The following is a 15131-nucleotide window of genomic DNA, read 5'->3' as shown; positions in this document are numbered from 1 at the left end:
CGATCTTCAAAGCATTACTTTGACTTCTTGTTTTTATAAAAATATTTATCAAAAAATGATATATATATATATATATATATATTTATAAAAGTATTTTTCAAGACAAATCTATTTATATGGCTTTTACATTTCCAAACTGAACAACTTAAAAGTTATTCATAATTTATATTCCCAATGTTTAACTCAAGCCTTATCCGAAACGACTTTATTTTCCTATACGGAGGGAGTATGTACACCTCATGTAAGCCGTGTCGAGTCGACCCGGGCAGTTATACAGTACATCACGTTATAGCCTCAATACCGGTTCAATCCAGTAGCCTGCTAGTACTAGCAAAGGGCCGCCTGCCAACTTCGCATGGTGGGGGTGAGGCCGTCGGAGGCTCTCAATCGATCCAAGACACGCCCATCATCTTCGCAGCGAACGCGTACCGATCCGCCGCCTCGTCGATCTGACAAACAGAACAGAGCGATTCAGGTCAAGTAAGGGATTGGAGCGAGCACAAGATCAGGCGTTGCGCCGTTGCAGAGGCGCTCGAGAGAGGCAGAGCATACGATCTTCTGCGTGGAGCGTCCGCAGCCGTGGCCGCTCTTGCGCTCGATCCGGCCGATGATGGGGTTCGTCTGCGGGCTGCCCTCCGCGCCCGCGCGCAGGACGTGCTGCAGCGTCTGCAGGATTGGCGGATTGGATAGATTGAGACGGGAACGAGCCCTCCTAGGTGGAAAGAAAGAAACAGAGGCAGACCCCCAACTGAACAGAAGTATCACGTACGTACCGCGAGGAACTTGAGCGTGTGCGACGGCACCACGCGGTCGTCGTGGTCCGCCGTCAGCAGCATCGTCGGAGGGTACTGCCCGCCCCAGCACACGCGGCGACGGGGGTCGTCGTCACCCTTCTCCTCCCACGGCCGCCGCACGTTGTGGAGAGGAGAGTACCTGCACCATCGGTAGATTCAGCAGTGAGTAAGAGCGATGACGAATTGACGACAGGCAAAGCTATGTTGCCCCAACGTTCAGACTTTCAGATAATGAAACTGTGGGCCTGTTCACTTCAGCTTATTCAGCCGGCTTATCAGCCATCAAACAGTATTTTCCTCTCACAACAAATCAGCCGTTTTAGCTTTTTAACCGCCTTATAAGCTGAAGCGAACAGACGTGTCATACGTACTTGATAAGCCAATGGAATTCTTCCTCGTTCTCCGAGCATCCAAAGTCGCAGGTCCAAGCACGGCCTGTGCAGATGCAGAGGAGGAGCACACCCCATGAGATGTCACCATAGCTGAAGCAAAACTAGTTTTGTAACAAGTCGTGGTTTTCAGGAACAGAGGCGGAACCTATGGTGAACTTGTGGAACCGAAGCATGTCCATCACCCCCACATGAGCCAGAGCACACCCGAACAGATCAGGCCGCTGCAACCACAATTCCAAGTCCCCGCTCATTTCTCCTCCGCACCAAAACCATGAACTGACACAGCACGACACGATCAAGACTACTGACCTGATTCAGGCAGGCGGCTACCAGGAGCCCCCCGTTGCTGCCGCCCTCGATGCACAGCCTCGTCGGGTTGGTGTACCCCGCGGCGACGAGGAACTCGCCGGCGGCGATGAAGTCGTCGAAGCAGTTCTGCTTGTTCGCCAGCGACCCGGCCCTGTGCCAGCCCTCGCCGTACTCGCCGCCGCCCCTGATGTTGGCGACGCACGTCACGAACCCGAGGTTCCTCATGAGGACGACGCGGGTCACGCTGAACTGCGGCGTCATGCTCATGCCGAAGCCGCCGTAGCCGAACAGCAGCGCCGGGTGTGATCCGTTGAGGATCAGGTTCTTCTTGGAGACGATGAACATCGGGATCTTGGTACCGTCCTTACTTGGATAGAACACCTGAAGAAAACAAACAGCAGATACTTCAGATATGATGTTCAGGTTATTCAGACAAGAAAAAAAAATGTTTCTTGACAGTTCTTTTTTCCCCCAGATTATGAGAGTTACCTGCTTTGCTTCAAACTCGTTGCGATCAAAGCCAGGGACTGAAATCTCTCTGTACACGCTCATCTCCGGGACTTCAGTGCTGACATCGCACCTATAGATGATTCCCGGGGTAAGGAAGCTCGCGAACTCGATGAACACTTCAGAATCCACTCGTCTACCGGAGATCCCGTTGACAGTGCCGATGTCAATGGGTATGTCATGAAGCAGCTCCCCAGTAACCAGGCTCCTCATCTGCAGGACATACTTGACATCCGACAGGTAGTTCACCAGGAGCTTGCCGCCATGGACGGCGCAGGCCGATTCCAGAACGGCCTTCTCGTCCTCAGGAAGAACGTCTGCCCACGATCCGGACTCGTCGACGTCCACCCTCGACAGTTTGTACCTCGGAGCGTCTTTGTTAGTGAGAAACGTGAACTCGGTGCCGTCGTTGGCGATGAGTCCGTAGTACGCCTCGAACTTGTCCACGAGCTTGACGAAGGGGAGCATGCCGTGGGTGCCCCTCATGCCTTCCAGACCATGAGCGAGAGCTGAGAGGTCGCAGTAGTACAGCTTGTTCACCGGCTCTGAAGTTTCTGAAACTGACAGAATCACATACTGCCGCAAGGAACAGCAGATATCACATTAGGATTACCGTCGCTTTTGCCAGTGCTTAGACAGGGTAGGTGAAGAACTTTGTAACAAAAAAAAATACCTTGCCGTCTTCTGTGACTTCAGGGATGTAGATGTACTTGGGATGGTCAGGGTCTCTCCAGCACAGCACGTCCTGCGACTGGTCCGTTCCGAGGAAATGGTAGTAGACTTCGTGGTTGAGGTTGACGTCAGTCTTGATCCCGGATTCGAGTGCTTCACCATCCCTGCTCACCATCACCAACATTGCCAACTGAATCTCGAAACACAGTTGCCATTTCTTCAAAAACAAGTACAGTCGTGTAAAACTAGAAACTTTGGCACCAACCTTGGAGCCGGAAAGCGAGAGTAGAAGAACCCCAGCCCGTCACGAGTCCACGCGATGCGCGAGAATTTCACCCAGGAGAGCGTGTCGGGCAGGTGCTCCCTGTCGCGCACGCGCATGACCCTGATGGTGACCCAGTCACTGCCGCTGGCGCTGGTGCCGTAGGCGAGGTGGTCGCCGGCGTCGCTGACGCCGACCATGCCGAGCGACACGGTGCCGTCGTCGCTGAAGGCGTTGGGGTCGAGCAGCACGGCGGAGTCGCCGCCCAGCCCGTGCTGCACGTAGAGGGCGCTGTGCGGCCGGAGCCCCGGGTTGTGGAAGTAGAAGTAGCTGCCGCCGCGCTTGAAGGGCGCGCGGAAGCGCGGGTGGTCGAAGAGCGAGGTGAGCTGCCCGCGCAGGCGCCCGCGGTGGTCGCAGGTGGACAGCACGGCGTCGGCCACGGCCGCCTGCGCGGACACGAATTCCTTGACCTCCTCCGAGTCCAGCTGCTCCATCCTGGTAACCGGCAACACAGTACCATGAGAAGCAGAACTACGTTTCTATGATTCTGAAGGAAGGAACGAATCGAATCATGTATTACTAATTTGTTTTCCAAAACCTGTTTTCATTCATATTTGATCTACTATGCTCGATGCAATCCATGTGTTCACACATGACTGATACGAAAAGTTTTGAGCAATCCCTAGCAGACCCTCTAAACAGCCTGCTACTCCATGTTAAAAACACGCACTTCAGCATGGCTTCTACTTGCTCCTCATTTTGGGGAGGCTTCCAATTTTCCCCTCCACCCTCTATTCCTAAGGCTCTAAGGCTCTAAGGAGCCCTCTATCCATGAAAATTATTGTTGGAGTTGGACACATTTTTATAGTTCTTAAAAAATAGAGAATCCCATTTGATCTTTAGAGAGAACCCCATTTGATCTTTAGAGATTTTGATTTGAGGGTTATCGTTGAAGTTGCTTTTAATCAAATGGGATTAGGAAAAAATCCCTTCAACCATATGTAAGGAAAGTGAATTTTAAAAGGAGTAAACAAATAATTAGAGATCAAAGCTGGAGGAGCGACATCATTTGATCCAAAAGTTTCTTCACGCAACAGCCGGGCTCCTTGACTCCTCAATCATACCAGAAAAAAAGGTTGTTTTCGACTTGTCGGTGGTCAGACTTTAGCACCAGCGGGCGGCACCCTGGATGCCGGAATGGAACTTGGAGGCACGACACGATTGGTTTCGCGGTGTTTAGGTTAGAGGTCTGGGTTGAGGATCTGGCGGTGTAAACCGTGCCTTGCTGCGCCAGGGAATTCAGAGGATCATGTGGGGCTCTGACAGAGCCACAGCAACAGAGGGTGCATTGCATGTGTACTTTCTGAGTTTTTACCGCCTGTGCTGCAGGGTACTTGATGCATCACCGATTCACCGTGGTGCTTAGGTGAGGAATCAGTAATTCTCTTAGGAAACGGTAATTCAGAAAAAAAGAAAAAAAAGAGAGAAGGGGTGGATTGGACCATGAAGTTGTTTAATTCGACTTCTTTTCCAAAGGAAAAACTACAGTTCCAAAAATAAACATAGTTGCTGATTGTTCAGTGAATAAAAGGCGTTTCTCTGCTATTCTTCAGAGTATGCTCTACGTTTATTATGCTAGGCAAATTTTATTACAGCAATAACGCTAGCAGTAACATATATACTCCCTTCATCCTTCATCCACAAAGGTGTTCCTTTAGATTTGTTCTAAGCCAAACTGTTTTAAATTTGATCAAATTTATAATAAAGAGTATCAATATTTATAACACTAACTAGGTATGCTATGAAAATATATTTCATAATGAATCTAACGAAATTTGGTAGACATAAAAAATATTGATATGTTTTTATAAAGACTTGATCAAATATAAGATGTTTAATTTAGGATAAAACTAAATAGACACTCGCAAAGGGATAGAGGAGTGCAAAGGAACATAAAGTACTTCCAAGAACGAGAGTTTTTCAACAAGCTACAGAGAAATCAGGTGAAAGGCACATGGAGACTCACCATCTGTAGGGGTCCGGCACGGGAACGCCATGGTAATCGTCGACAATGCCGTCGTCGCGGCGTGCCTGAGGGTACTTGAGCGGCAGCAGCGGCTCGTCGGCGGCGGCGAGGGACCCCATGGCGACCGGAGAAGAAGCAAAGCAACGGCGTGGTAGCTAGGCAATGGCCGCCGTCACGCGCCAAGAGCGGGAAGCAGGCACGAAGAAGCCACGCGATGGCAACACAGTGGACGGAGCCTTATATAGAGGTAGAGCCCCCAGGATGTGATCATGCGGCGGGCGTTTCCTTTTCGTTCTTTAAAGAAGTTTAGGCAGCTAACTATGCCGAGCGAGAGAGAGAGAGAGTACCAGAAAAAAGAAAAAAAAATCTGCAACGACGGATAAAGTTTCGTGATAATCCATTCGACATCTTTGCTCTGCTTTGCTTTGCTTTACACCAACGCAGGTCTGCTGGCAGGGGAGAAATTAATATAGAATGGATTTTGTTTATTCTCGTACAGAGAGAATCAGAGAAAAAGGAGGGGAGGCAATTCCAGCAGACTGAATAATGTGAGGCCACATTGACCTGCAGGAACGCGAGGATGTCGCCATGGGGGCGTAACGATGTTGCCATGCATGGACTCATTCATGGGGATGCGTCGCTGTCACGCGCGAGACGCTGCACTACTGCACAAGGGCAGAGCTCACGAGCCATGGCCTCGTTGGAATATACTGTCGAGGTTCTCCTCTGGTTGTGTATTTTTTTTTCTTTTTACTGTCGAGGATCGAGATTCTTGGCTGGGCCTGGGCGTCCATCTCTAGGATTGGGGATATGCAAAAATTTGTTGAGTAAATACTAAAGATCAGGGAGGGAACGCTCACTGTGACACTGTTCCTGGACCCTGTATCGTCGTCCCCTGGCAAGTGGCAGTAGGGTAGTTTGTTTTCAGTTTTCACTCCATCTCACACAATCACCGCCGAAGTGAAAACCTAGAGCTCCGCACTTGTCCAGGGCCCACAACCCACTTTTGTGTACGAAAGCACATACCTCTGGCTGGACCTGGAAACTGGCCCAGTTTTGTATACCACGCGGGCGGAGACACCGTAGTAGGCCCCCGCAGACGAAACTGATCCTTGTAATATTCTCTGCCCAGAAAGGCAGAAATGTTCTAGAATCGTGGGCTATATGTGCCAGAATGCAGCCCACTCGTATAATAACCTGGTTCTACCGGAGATCCTATCCGCACGATCTCCTCCCATCGCCCTCGTGCAAACATCTTCAACCGTTGCATCTTCCCTCCAAACCCTAGCCCTCCAGTTATCATGCCAGCTTGAGCTGCAAGCGCACGAATCAGTTGTAGCTTTTTCCTTAGAGTACTCCTTAAGGTTTATCAATCCATGAAAATAAGGTTACAGGATCTAGACTAACTAAGCATCGGGAAACATGATTCGAAACTAAGCATCGGGAAACATGATTCGAGTTGCAAAGTGATTGTGAATAGGCATAAATAGACATGGATAGATAAGAACATCATCAGATATGAATAAGAGGTAACTCATCTAGAGCAAAACTTGGACTATGCATATATTGTAGTTCTAGCTAGATGGCAAGTAAACACATGGTTCTCATTCAAAGCATCTTTAAACCACCACATATAGTTTGACTCCCAAAAATCCCCACCTTACATGGTATTAGATCCTATCACGATCCTACCTATCAGCGCAAGAAGTCTAAGGGCATGAATGTAAAGCACGTGTCTAGATATTATGATAGATCAGACATGCAAATCTAGTCACCATGACTACAAGAACACTATATGCAATCTACAAGCTTTATAGATTGGAATAAGCAAACTCATAATAGTAGAAATCATAGAAGGAGGCATATGGATCGCTAATGAATCGAAACCAATCTATTACTTCACCATGAATGATTGTTCATCACAAAGATTTCCACCGAGGCCATACCCGTGACTTGTGAATCCTAGCTCCAGAACTCCGGCGTGGATCTTCCTCGCAGGGTGATCACGCCGGCTAGAGCCTAACCTAAGCTATCTTCCGGACAACTGCACGGCCCTCAGCTCTCTGTAGATGGTTGTCCCTCAAGTTTCTCAACTTCTTCTGCTTCGGATCTGATCTCCAATCTCCGTGCTCGATGAAATATTGGGGTATTTATAGTCTGGAGAGGGTGCCATCCAAAAGGCAAGTCAATGGGGTGAGGGAAAGGCCTAGGCCGATCGGCTTGGGAGGGTCCAGGCCGATCGACCTAGCCCTTCATTTTATTACCCCCTCGTGTCCAACTTCGTCGTCAAGTCTTCTCTGATATTTAGGAAACTTATTTTTACTTGCATGCGAGCTTGTCACGTCAATAGCCTCGTGATCAGGATGGATCTTGATATCTTTCCAAAATCCTGCTTGTTTAGGTCTTTGATCCTGAAGTGAACTTGCCATATCTTGTGAAACATAGCCCCTAAGTCTTCTTGGAGGGGTCCTCACCGAAGATGAGGATGAATGGGCTCCATGGGACCCTAGGCCGATTGGCCTGGGCTCCATAGGCCGATCGGCCTCGGCAATTTTTGGGTCTCTAGCCTTCGTCTTTTTCTGGATTGTTGCTTGTCTTGAGCCTCATCCAATTATGCTCCAATTAAGTCCAATTTCCTAAAAAATAGAATGTCCTCCAAAACACAATGCGTATGTAAAAATAGCCCGATTATTGAGTATGATCAATAGTTATGATATCATTTGTATGGCATTACTGAAGATAAACAGGAGTAAAAGTGTGTAAATAACGAGCATCAACACCCACACACCTGCCCATACCTGCGTCCCTCCCCCGCCCCGGCCGGCGCCTGTAGCTCGCGCCGCCACCCCACGCGCGTGCCTCGACCACCGCGCCGCCGCCAGCCCCCACGCGGACGCACCGCCTCTGGCTGACATGTGCTGCGGCCCCGGCACCCACGCCAGCTCACTGGCCGCCAGCCTTCCGGCCGCCATGCAGCCACGCCACCGCGCGCCTCCCCCGCGGCTGTGCGAGCTCGCCAGCACCGGAAGCCAACTTTTTCTTTCAAATGTTGAGTTTCAACTTTTTTTAAAAAAAATGTTCCAACATTTTTTCCCTAATCGAACATTTTTGTGAAAAATGTTGGGTCAACTTTTTTATAAGATTAGAAGACCCAACTTTTTTATAAAAATGTTGGTTCAACATTTTTTCCAACATTTTTTCAGTTAAAATGTTGAATGGGCCATTATCCTAGATACGATCTGGGCCTTTATGGTTCTATTGTTTCTACAATCTTTCATTCATCAGTCATGATGTTCATAAACCCTTTGGCCCTTTTTTTTTCTCAAAAACAGATAACTAAATGTATGTATTTTGTTATCAACAAGCACGTCATCTATAACTCAAACTAGCGAATTGGGATGAATAATTTCCATGACAAGAAATCTATCCAACTTAGATCATGAATTGTAATTTGTAACCATCACTTAGTGTTAGGTTTGCTTCTTATGGTGAAGCTCCTTTAGCTTTCAATTCACCACGAGAAGTGATTCTATATGATTCTTTATATAAAATCCTTCAAATGTTGAGTTTCAACTTTTTTAAAAAAATGTTCTAACTTTTTTCCCTGATCGAACATTTTTCACGAAAATGTTGGGTCAACTTTTTTATAAGATTAGAAGACCCAACTTTTTTATAAAAATGTTGGTTCAACATTTTTTTCGTTAAAATGTTGAATGGGCCATCATCCTATATACGATATGGGCCTTTATGGTTCTACTGTTCTAGAATCTTTTATTTCCTTTGCTTGTCATCAGTCATGATGTTCATGAACCCTTTGACCCTTTTTTTTCTCAAAAATAGATAACTAACTATATGTATTTTGTTATCGACAAGCACGTCATCTATAACTCAAACTAGTGAATTGGGATGGATAATTTCCACGATAAGAAATCTAACCAACTTAGACCGCGAATTGTAATTTGTAACCATCACTTAGTGTTAGGTTTGCTTCTTATGGTGAAGCTCCTCCAACTTTCGATTCACCTCGAGAAGTGATTCTATATGATTCTCTATATAAAATCTTTCAAATGTTGAGTTTCAACTTTTTTTAAAAAAATGTTCCAACATTTTTTCCTGATCGAACATTTTTCACAAAAATGTTGGGTCAACTTTTTTATAAGATTAGAAGACCCAACTTTTTTATAAAAATGTTGGTTCAATATTTTTTCCAACATTTTTTCGATTAAAATGATGAATGGGCCATCATCCTAGATACGATCTGGGCCTTTATGGCTCTACTGTTCTAGAATCTTTTATTTTCTTTGGTTGTCATCAATCAGGATGTTCATGAACCCTTTGGCCCTTTTTTTTCCTCAAAAACAGATAACTAACTGTATGGATTTTGTTATCGACAAGCACGTCTTCTATAACTCAAACTAGCGAATGGGGATGGATATTTCCCGCAACAAGAAATCTAACCAACTTAGACCACGAATTGTAATTTGTAACCTAACAATGGTGAAGCTCCTCCAGCTTTCGATTCACCACGAGAAGTGGACCATCATGTTCACACTGTTCATATAAATTGACGTCATTAGTCTTTCAATCGACAATTGACTCCATTCTAACTCAGGCTCGTGTTTTCTTCTCAACACATATTTTCCTCTTGGCGCACCGCACATGCACCTAGGTCACCTGCCCCTCCTCGCACCTCCTTCCACCGCAACATTCGATGGCGTCTCTACCATTGCCATCCACATCACGATAACATAAGACTTCTCCACCAACGGCCGTCGTCTCTACTATTGTCATCCACATCACGATAACATAAGACTTCTCCGCCAACGGCCGTCGATGGTCTCACTGCCTCGCTTCTCTGTCCCCGTGCCCGCTTCCTCCATCAGTTCGGCCTCCTCTCCCCAAACTCTTTCAAAGGACGCGGAGTACAACCAACCCGACAAACCCCCACCCCTAACCCTAGGCCAAAAGCCATGGCTGTTGACTTTGGAAGATCACTGTGGAGCATCATGTTCACACTGTTCATACTCAATTTTAGGTGTTTGTGTAGGACGCTTGTCAAAATAAACAGTCACGGTGTGAACACAATGTAGCAAGCCGCATGGGACAAGCCACGTTGCTCTCATATGAGATGCCTTAAAGGCAGCGGGTATCAGGAGGATCGCCGGAGCAAAGGCGAGGTCAGCTGCAAGCCTACAACTGCAAGGCAGTGACCAACGGTTGAATCAAGCGCACGTGAGGGACAAGGACGCGCATCAAAAGCGCCCAAAAATAGCCATGGTTAGCCCACCGGAGCTCAGCACCAGGATCGCACAGCCCCAACTAAACTTCGCTCGCCGGCGGTTGCGGGGAGCACCGCGTCTGCATGCTCGCCAGCCACGACCCCAGTGCACGCCCCCGCCGTTCCCCCCGACCCCTCCGGTATATACTACCCGCGAGGCTCCCCTGCGCTCCCGTAAACGCGCGCCGCGCGCCCGTCGCCAGAGCAAGCATCGCCTGGTGGCCCGCTCGCTGCCAGACGCGTGCGCCGCGCTACCCGGCGAGCCAGGAGCCCCTGCCCTTTTGCTCGCGGCCGGGACAGCGCGCTCGCCGCTGGTGCATGCGTGCGTGTGCGCCTTCGTGTCCCGCTCTGAGGCTCTGGCTTGCTGCTACCGCCAACGCGCCCCCGCCCCCGCCGGCGCGGCGCGCATGCATGAGCGTCCACGCATGCCTGCCTGTCGCCCCGCGTTCCGAGCCGAGTTCCCCTGTCAATAGCAGACGAGCCGGCCTGTGACCGAGCGGCTGATCCGATTGGGTTGCCGCCTTCGGCCGGAACCATGGATCAGCAGCGGAGGAGCAGCCTCAGGTCGTACGGGTCCAACGCCTCGTCCCAGTCGGGGTCCTTCGACTTCGACCACGACCAGGACAAGGAGCGCGCCGGCAGCCAGCACGGCGACGGCGACCGCCGCGAGGTCGTCGTCAAGATCGATGCCGAACCGCACTCGCCGGTCTCCCTCAGCGCGGCCGCCGGCGTGTCCCGGAACAACTCCGCGGTCAGCACTCCGCGGGCCGGCGGCGCGGTGAGCATGCTCGCGGCGTCTGCGTCCGGGTCGAGCGCGTCGACCTCGCCCAGCGTCGGCGGCGACGCGTCCCGCTCCGGCGACTCGTTCAGCTTCAAGAACCGCCCGCCGCAGTCGCCCTCGTCGCCGGGGGAGTCCAGCGAGGACCCGCCCAGCCGCCTCATCGGCAGCTTCCTCCGGAAGCAGGCGGCGGCCGGCGGGGAGCTGTCGATCGACCCGGACTTCGAGGTGGACGACATGAGGAGGCCACCGCGCGCGCCGACGTCCGTCAGCGCATCCAGGGAGCTGCGCGTCTCGTTCCAGAACCCCCACAAGCGGTTCTCCCCGTCGACGTCGTCGGCGTCCTCCTCCTCCTACGACGGCGGCGACAACCGCAACCAGAGTGGCATCGACGGGGACACCGCCGAGGTGCTGCGCTGCACGTCGACGTCCACCGGCTCCTCCCTTCTGGCGCGCAGCAAGACGCGCTCCCGGCTAATGGACCCGCCGCCGCCGTCGAGCGCCCCCGCCAACGAGCCGGACCCCCGCAAGTCGTTCGTCTCGAAGGGCCTGCCGCCCAAGTCCGGGCAGCTCCGGTCGGGTCTCATCGGCAAGTCGGGGCTCATCGGCAAGTCGGGCGGCTTCGACGACGAGGATGACGACCCGTTCGTCGACGAGGGAATGACCTCGGACTTCAAGCGCGACACCATGGACTGCCTCCTCATCATGGAGTGGGTCAGCCTGGTGGTCATCGTGGGCGCGCTGATCTGCAGCGTCACCATACCCAGCCTCTCCAGGAAGAAGGTCTCGGGTCTCCACCTCTGGAAGTGGGAGCTCCTCGTGTTCGTGCTCATCTGCGGCCGCCTCGTCTCCGGCTGGGTGATCCGCATCGCCGTCTTCTTCGTGGAGCGCAACTTCCTGCTGCGGAAGAAGGTGCTCTACTTCGTCTACGGCGTGCGCGGGGCCGTGCGGAACGTGCTCTGGCTGGGCATCGCGCTCGTGTCCTGGCACCTCCTCTTCGACAAGGACGCCAAGCGGGAGACCCACACACTGGTGCTCCCCTACGTCACCAAGGTGCTGTGCTGCCTCCTCGTCGCCACCGTCATCCGCCTCGTCAAGACGCTGCTCCTCAAGGTGCTCGCCTCGTCCTTCCACGTCTCCACCTACTTCGACAGGATCCAGGAGGCGCTCTTCAACCAGTACGTCATCGAGACCCTCTCCGGCCCGCCGCTGGTGGACGAGAGCCGCATGATGGCGGAGGTGCAGAGGCTCCAGAGCGCAGGGGCGGCCATCCCCAGCGAGCTCGAGGCGACGGCCATGCCGAGCAAGTCCGGGCCCGTGCCCAAGAGCGGCCGCCTCACGACGGCCCCGTCCAGGCGAGGGGGAGGGGTCAGCAAGCAGCTGCAGAGGCAGAAGACCGAGCGGCACCTGGACGATGGCATCTCGATCGACCAGCTCCACAGGCTCAGCCAGAAGAACATCTCCGCATGGAGCATGAAGAGGCTCATGAAGATCGTTCGCTACGGGGCGCTGACGACCATGGACGAGCAGCTCAAGCATGCGACGGGCGAGGACGAGCTGGCCACGGAGATACACAGCGAGTATGAGGCCAAGGTTGCGGCCAAGAGGATCTTCCAGAATGTCGCCAAGCCTGGATCCAAGTGAGTGCTAGTACATCTCTCTTCTCTGCAAAAGTTAAATCTCAGTACACATTTCCGTGTTCAACACTTCGTTTGAAATTTGAACATATATCATGGCATCGTTCGTTCTGAACTCTGAACCTATTGCATGCAGGCACATATACCTGTCAGATTTGATGCGCTTCATGAGGCAGGAAGAAGCCTTGAAAGCGATGGATCTTTTTGAAGGAGCGCAGGAGAACAACAGGGTCAGCAAGAGGTCGCTCAAGAACTGGGTGGTAACGATCTTGACACAGTTTCTCCTCTTATCATCCATCTCAGAGAGAAATTTCCTGGTGCTTATTGTGTTCCACTGTCGTGTGAATTTCTGTAGGTGAACGCGTTCAGAGAGCGCAAAGCACTTGCCCTGACGCTCAACGACACGAAGACCGCGGTGAACAAGCTCCACCAGATGGCCAATGTCGTGGTCGCGTTGATCGTGCTTGCGCTCTGGCTTCTCATCCTAGGGATCGCAACGTCCAAGTTCTTCGTCTTGCTCAGCTCGCAGCTCCTCGTGGCGGTCTTCATGTTTGGGAACACTCTCAGGACCATCTTCGAGGCGATCGTGTTCTTGTTCGTGATGCATCCTTTCGATGTCGGCGATCGATGCGAAGTTGATGGAATGCAGGTGACTGGTTCTCCTTGATGCTCTATCTACACTGAATAATTTTGCTTCGCACGAGCTGAACTGTTAAAATGCGCACCAGGTGGTTGTGGAGGAGATGAACATCATGACGACGATCTTCCTCCGATACGACAACCTCAAGGTGTATTATCCAAACAGTCAGCTGGCCCAATTACCGATCATGAACTACTACAGGAGCCCTGACATGGGAGACGCCGTCGACTTCACTGTTCATGTCGGAACACCAGTGGAGAAACTGTCCCTCATGAAGGAGAGACTATTGCAGTAAGTACCAATGCATTAACATCAGTCCATTTCCAAAGATTATAATATAAATTCTTTATGCCATCTGAGTATCTGACTGCTTAATTAAGATTACTGATCCTGTTTTTTCTTTTGAAATTTCAGTTACCTCGACAACAAGAAGGAGCATTGGTACCCTGGCTCCATGGTGGTCCTGCGCGACGTGGACGACACCAACAAGCTGAAGGTCTCCATCTGGTGCCGCCACACGATCAACTTCCACGACATGGGCATGAGGTTCGAGCGGAGAGAGCTCCTGCTGCAGGAGATGATCAAGATCCTGAGGGACCTCGAGATCGAGTACCGGATGCTGCCACTCGACATCAACGTCCGGAACGCGCCTACCATCCAGTCCGCAAGGATGCCGTCGACATGGACGTTCAACTACTGAGATCATGCTGGATACCTTCTTCAGACTTGTTTGTGAGGTTCTGCTCTGAAGTTTGCTAGAAGTAGAGTAAGTATTCCAGAATCCTAAGCCAGTGTTCCCTGAGTGCTTTGAGCTGTGACAGCCTGCTGACGAGAGAGGCAACAGGTCTTGCTGTCCCTGCAGCCATCACTAGTGCTTTCCTGTAGTTAATTGTGTTGTTGGTCCGTACTTTTTGTGCCTATGATGACAAGTAGACATCTTATATGCTACAGAATAATTGTGATTATTTAGCTCATCTAAAAGATTGAAGTTATGAATAATTGTGTCTATTTCAATTGATAGAACAAAAGGAATTTTATGAATTTATTCTACATGCAAATATTGTATATCATGCTAATTCTCGAAACAAAAAGGTACGCCCATCTTTATTTTGGATCGAACTTGCATTCTCTGGGCCAAGTATGAGGAGGCATTGGCGTTTGCATTTACAAATGGAGGTACAAATCTTGTCACTGTGTGCCATGTACTGAAAGTCTGAAAGAAAGAAATTAAACGTGACGGCAATACAAATGCTCAACTTAACTGGAAATCAGCAGCAATCAGATCGCATGACGCTGTCACCTGGTGTACCTTGACGGCGTCGAGAGCAGCAGCTGCCGGGAGCGCACGCGCACCTGCAGCCTCACGAGCACCTTCATGAAGCGGATGGCGACGTTGGCCTGCTTACGCACGTACGCGCCCCGCGCGAACGCCTGCAGCTTCACCAGGCTCCTCAGGGCGCGGAACGCCTGCCTCGCCTGACCACGAAATGGATGGACCTGATCAGAGCCTGAAGCACTAGAGATCATGCATCCTACTGAACTTTATGCAGATCGATCAGTTGTGGCGTGCGTACCAGGTGGCCGCGGAAGTGGGCCTGGATGGTGGCGGCCGCGGCGTGCTCCACGGGAAACTCCTGGTTGCCGGCTCCTCCCTCCGCCGGCACGGCTGTCGCCGCGGTGGCGCTCGTCACGGGCCTCGGTTCCACGGCCCTGGTCGTCGTTCCGCAGGGGGGCGACTGCGCGAACACGCGGTTCATCCCGCGCGGGCGCGGCCACCGGCGACGGCGAGGCTTTGGCGTCTCGAGCCGCTCGACGTCCGCGCTGCGGCTGAGCCGA

At 51.3% G+C, this 15131-nt stretch overlaps 2 protein-coding genes across 2 annotated transcripts; one reads left to right on the top strand and one right to left on the bottom strand.

Moving 5' to 3' along the window:
• Positions 1-84: 84 nt before the first annotated feature.
• Positions 85-5184, bottom strand: LOC101755076 (prolyl endopeptidase). The gene is made up of 10 exons (XM_004976436.3): positions 4963-5184; positions 2940-3431; positions 2676-2838; positions 1985-2578; positions 1496-1876; positions 1332-1407; positions 1166-1229; positions 774-933; positions 553-666; positions 85-449 (listed from the first exon to the last, which is right to left on the bottom strand). Exons 1-10 carry the CDS (start codon positions 5079-5081, stop codon positions 384-386), a joined length of 2229 nt encoding a protein of 742 aa, XP_004976493.1. The 5' UTR covers positions 5082-5184; the 3' UTR covers positions 85-383.
• Positions 5185-10244: 5060 nt separating this feature from the next.
• Positions 10245-14353, top strand: LOC101754663 (mechanosensitive ion channel protein 6-like). The gene is made up of 5 exons (XM_022828180.1): positions 10245-12658; positions 12792-12915; positions 13011-13304; positions 13384-13586; positions 13710-14353. The coding sequence occupies exons 1-5, from the start codon at positions 10776-10778 to the stop codon at positions 13993-13995; spliced, it is 2790 nt and encodes a 929-aa protein (XP_022683915.1). The 5' UTR covers positions 10245-10775; the 3' UTR covers positions 13996-14353.
• Positions 14354-15131: the final 778 nt, after the last annotated feature.

This window comes from Setaria italica, chromosome VII (assembly GCF_000263155.2).
Source record: "Setaria italica strain Yugu1 chromosome VII, Setaria_italica_v2.0, whole genome shotgun sequence".
Classification (NCBI taxonomy): Eukaryota; Viridiplantae; Streptophyta; class Magnoliopsida; order Poales; family Poaceae; genus Setaria; species Setaria italica.
The sequence above is the reverse complement of the archived record's forward strand: the minus strand, read 5'-3'. Positions and strand labels throughout refer to the sequence as shown.

Excerpts from the sequence above, each read along its gene's own strand:
- LOC101754663 (XM_022828180.1), top strand. The coding sequence starts at position 10,776 with ATGGATCAGCAGCGGAGGAGCAGCCTCAGGTCGTACGGGTCCAACGCC. Across the intron at positions 13,305-13,383 it reads GCGAAGTTGATGGAATGCAG|GTGGTTGTGGAGGAGATGAA; the intron begins GTGACTGGTTCT and ends AATGCGCACCAG. Across the intron at positions 13,587-13,709 it reads ATGAAGGAGAGACTATTGCA|TTACCTCGACAACAAGAAGG; the intron begins GTAAGTACCAAT and ends TTGAAATTTCAG.
- LOC101755076 (XM_004976436.3), bottom strand. The coding sequence starts at position 5,081 with ATGGGGTCCCTCGCCGCCGCCGACGAGCCGCTGCTGCCGCTCAAGTAC. Across the intron at positions 3,432-4,962 it reads GTGCCGGACCCCTACAGATG|GATGGAGCAGCTGGACTCGG; the intron begins GTGAGTCTCCAT and ends GCCGGTTACCAG. Across the intron at positions 2,579-2,675 it reads AAGTCACAGAAGACGGCAAG|TATGTGATTCTGTCAGTTTC; the intron begins GTATTTTTTTTT and ends TCCTTGCGGCAG.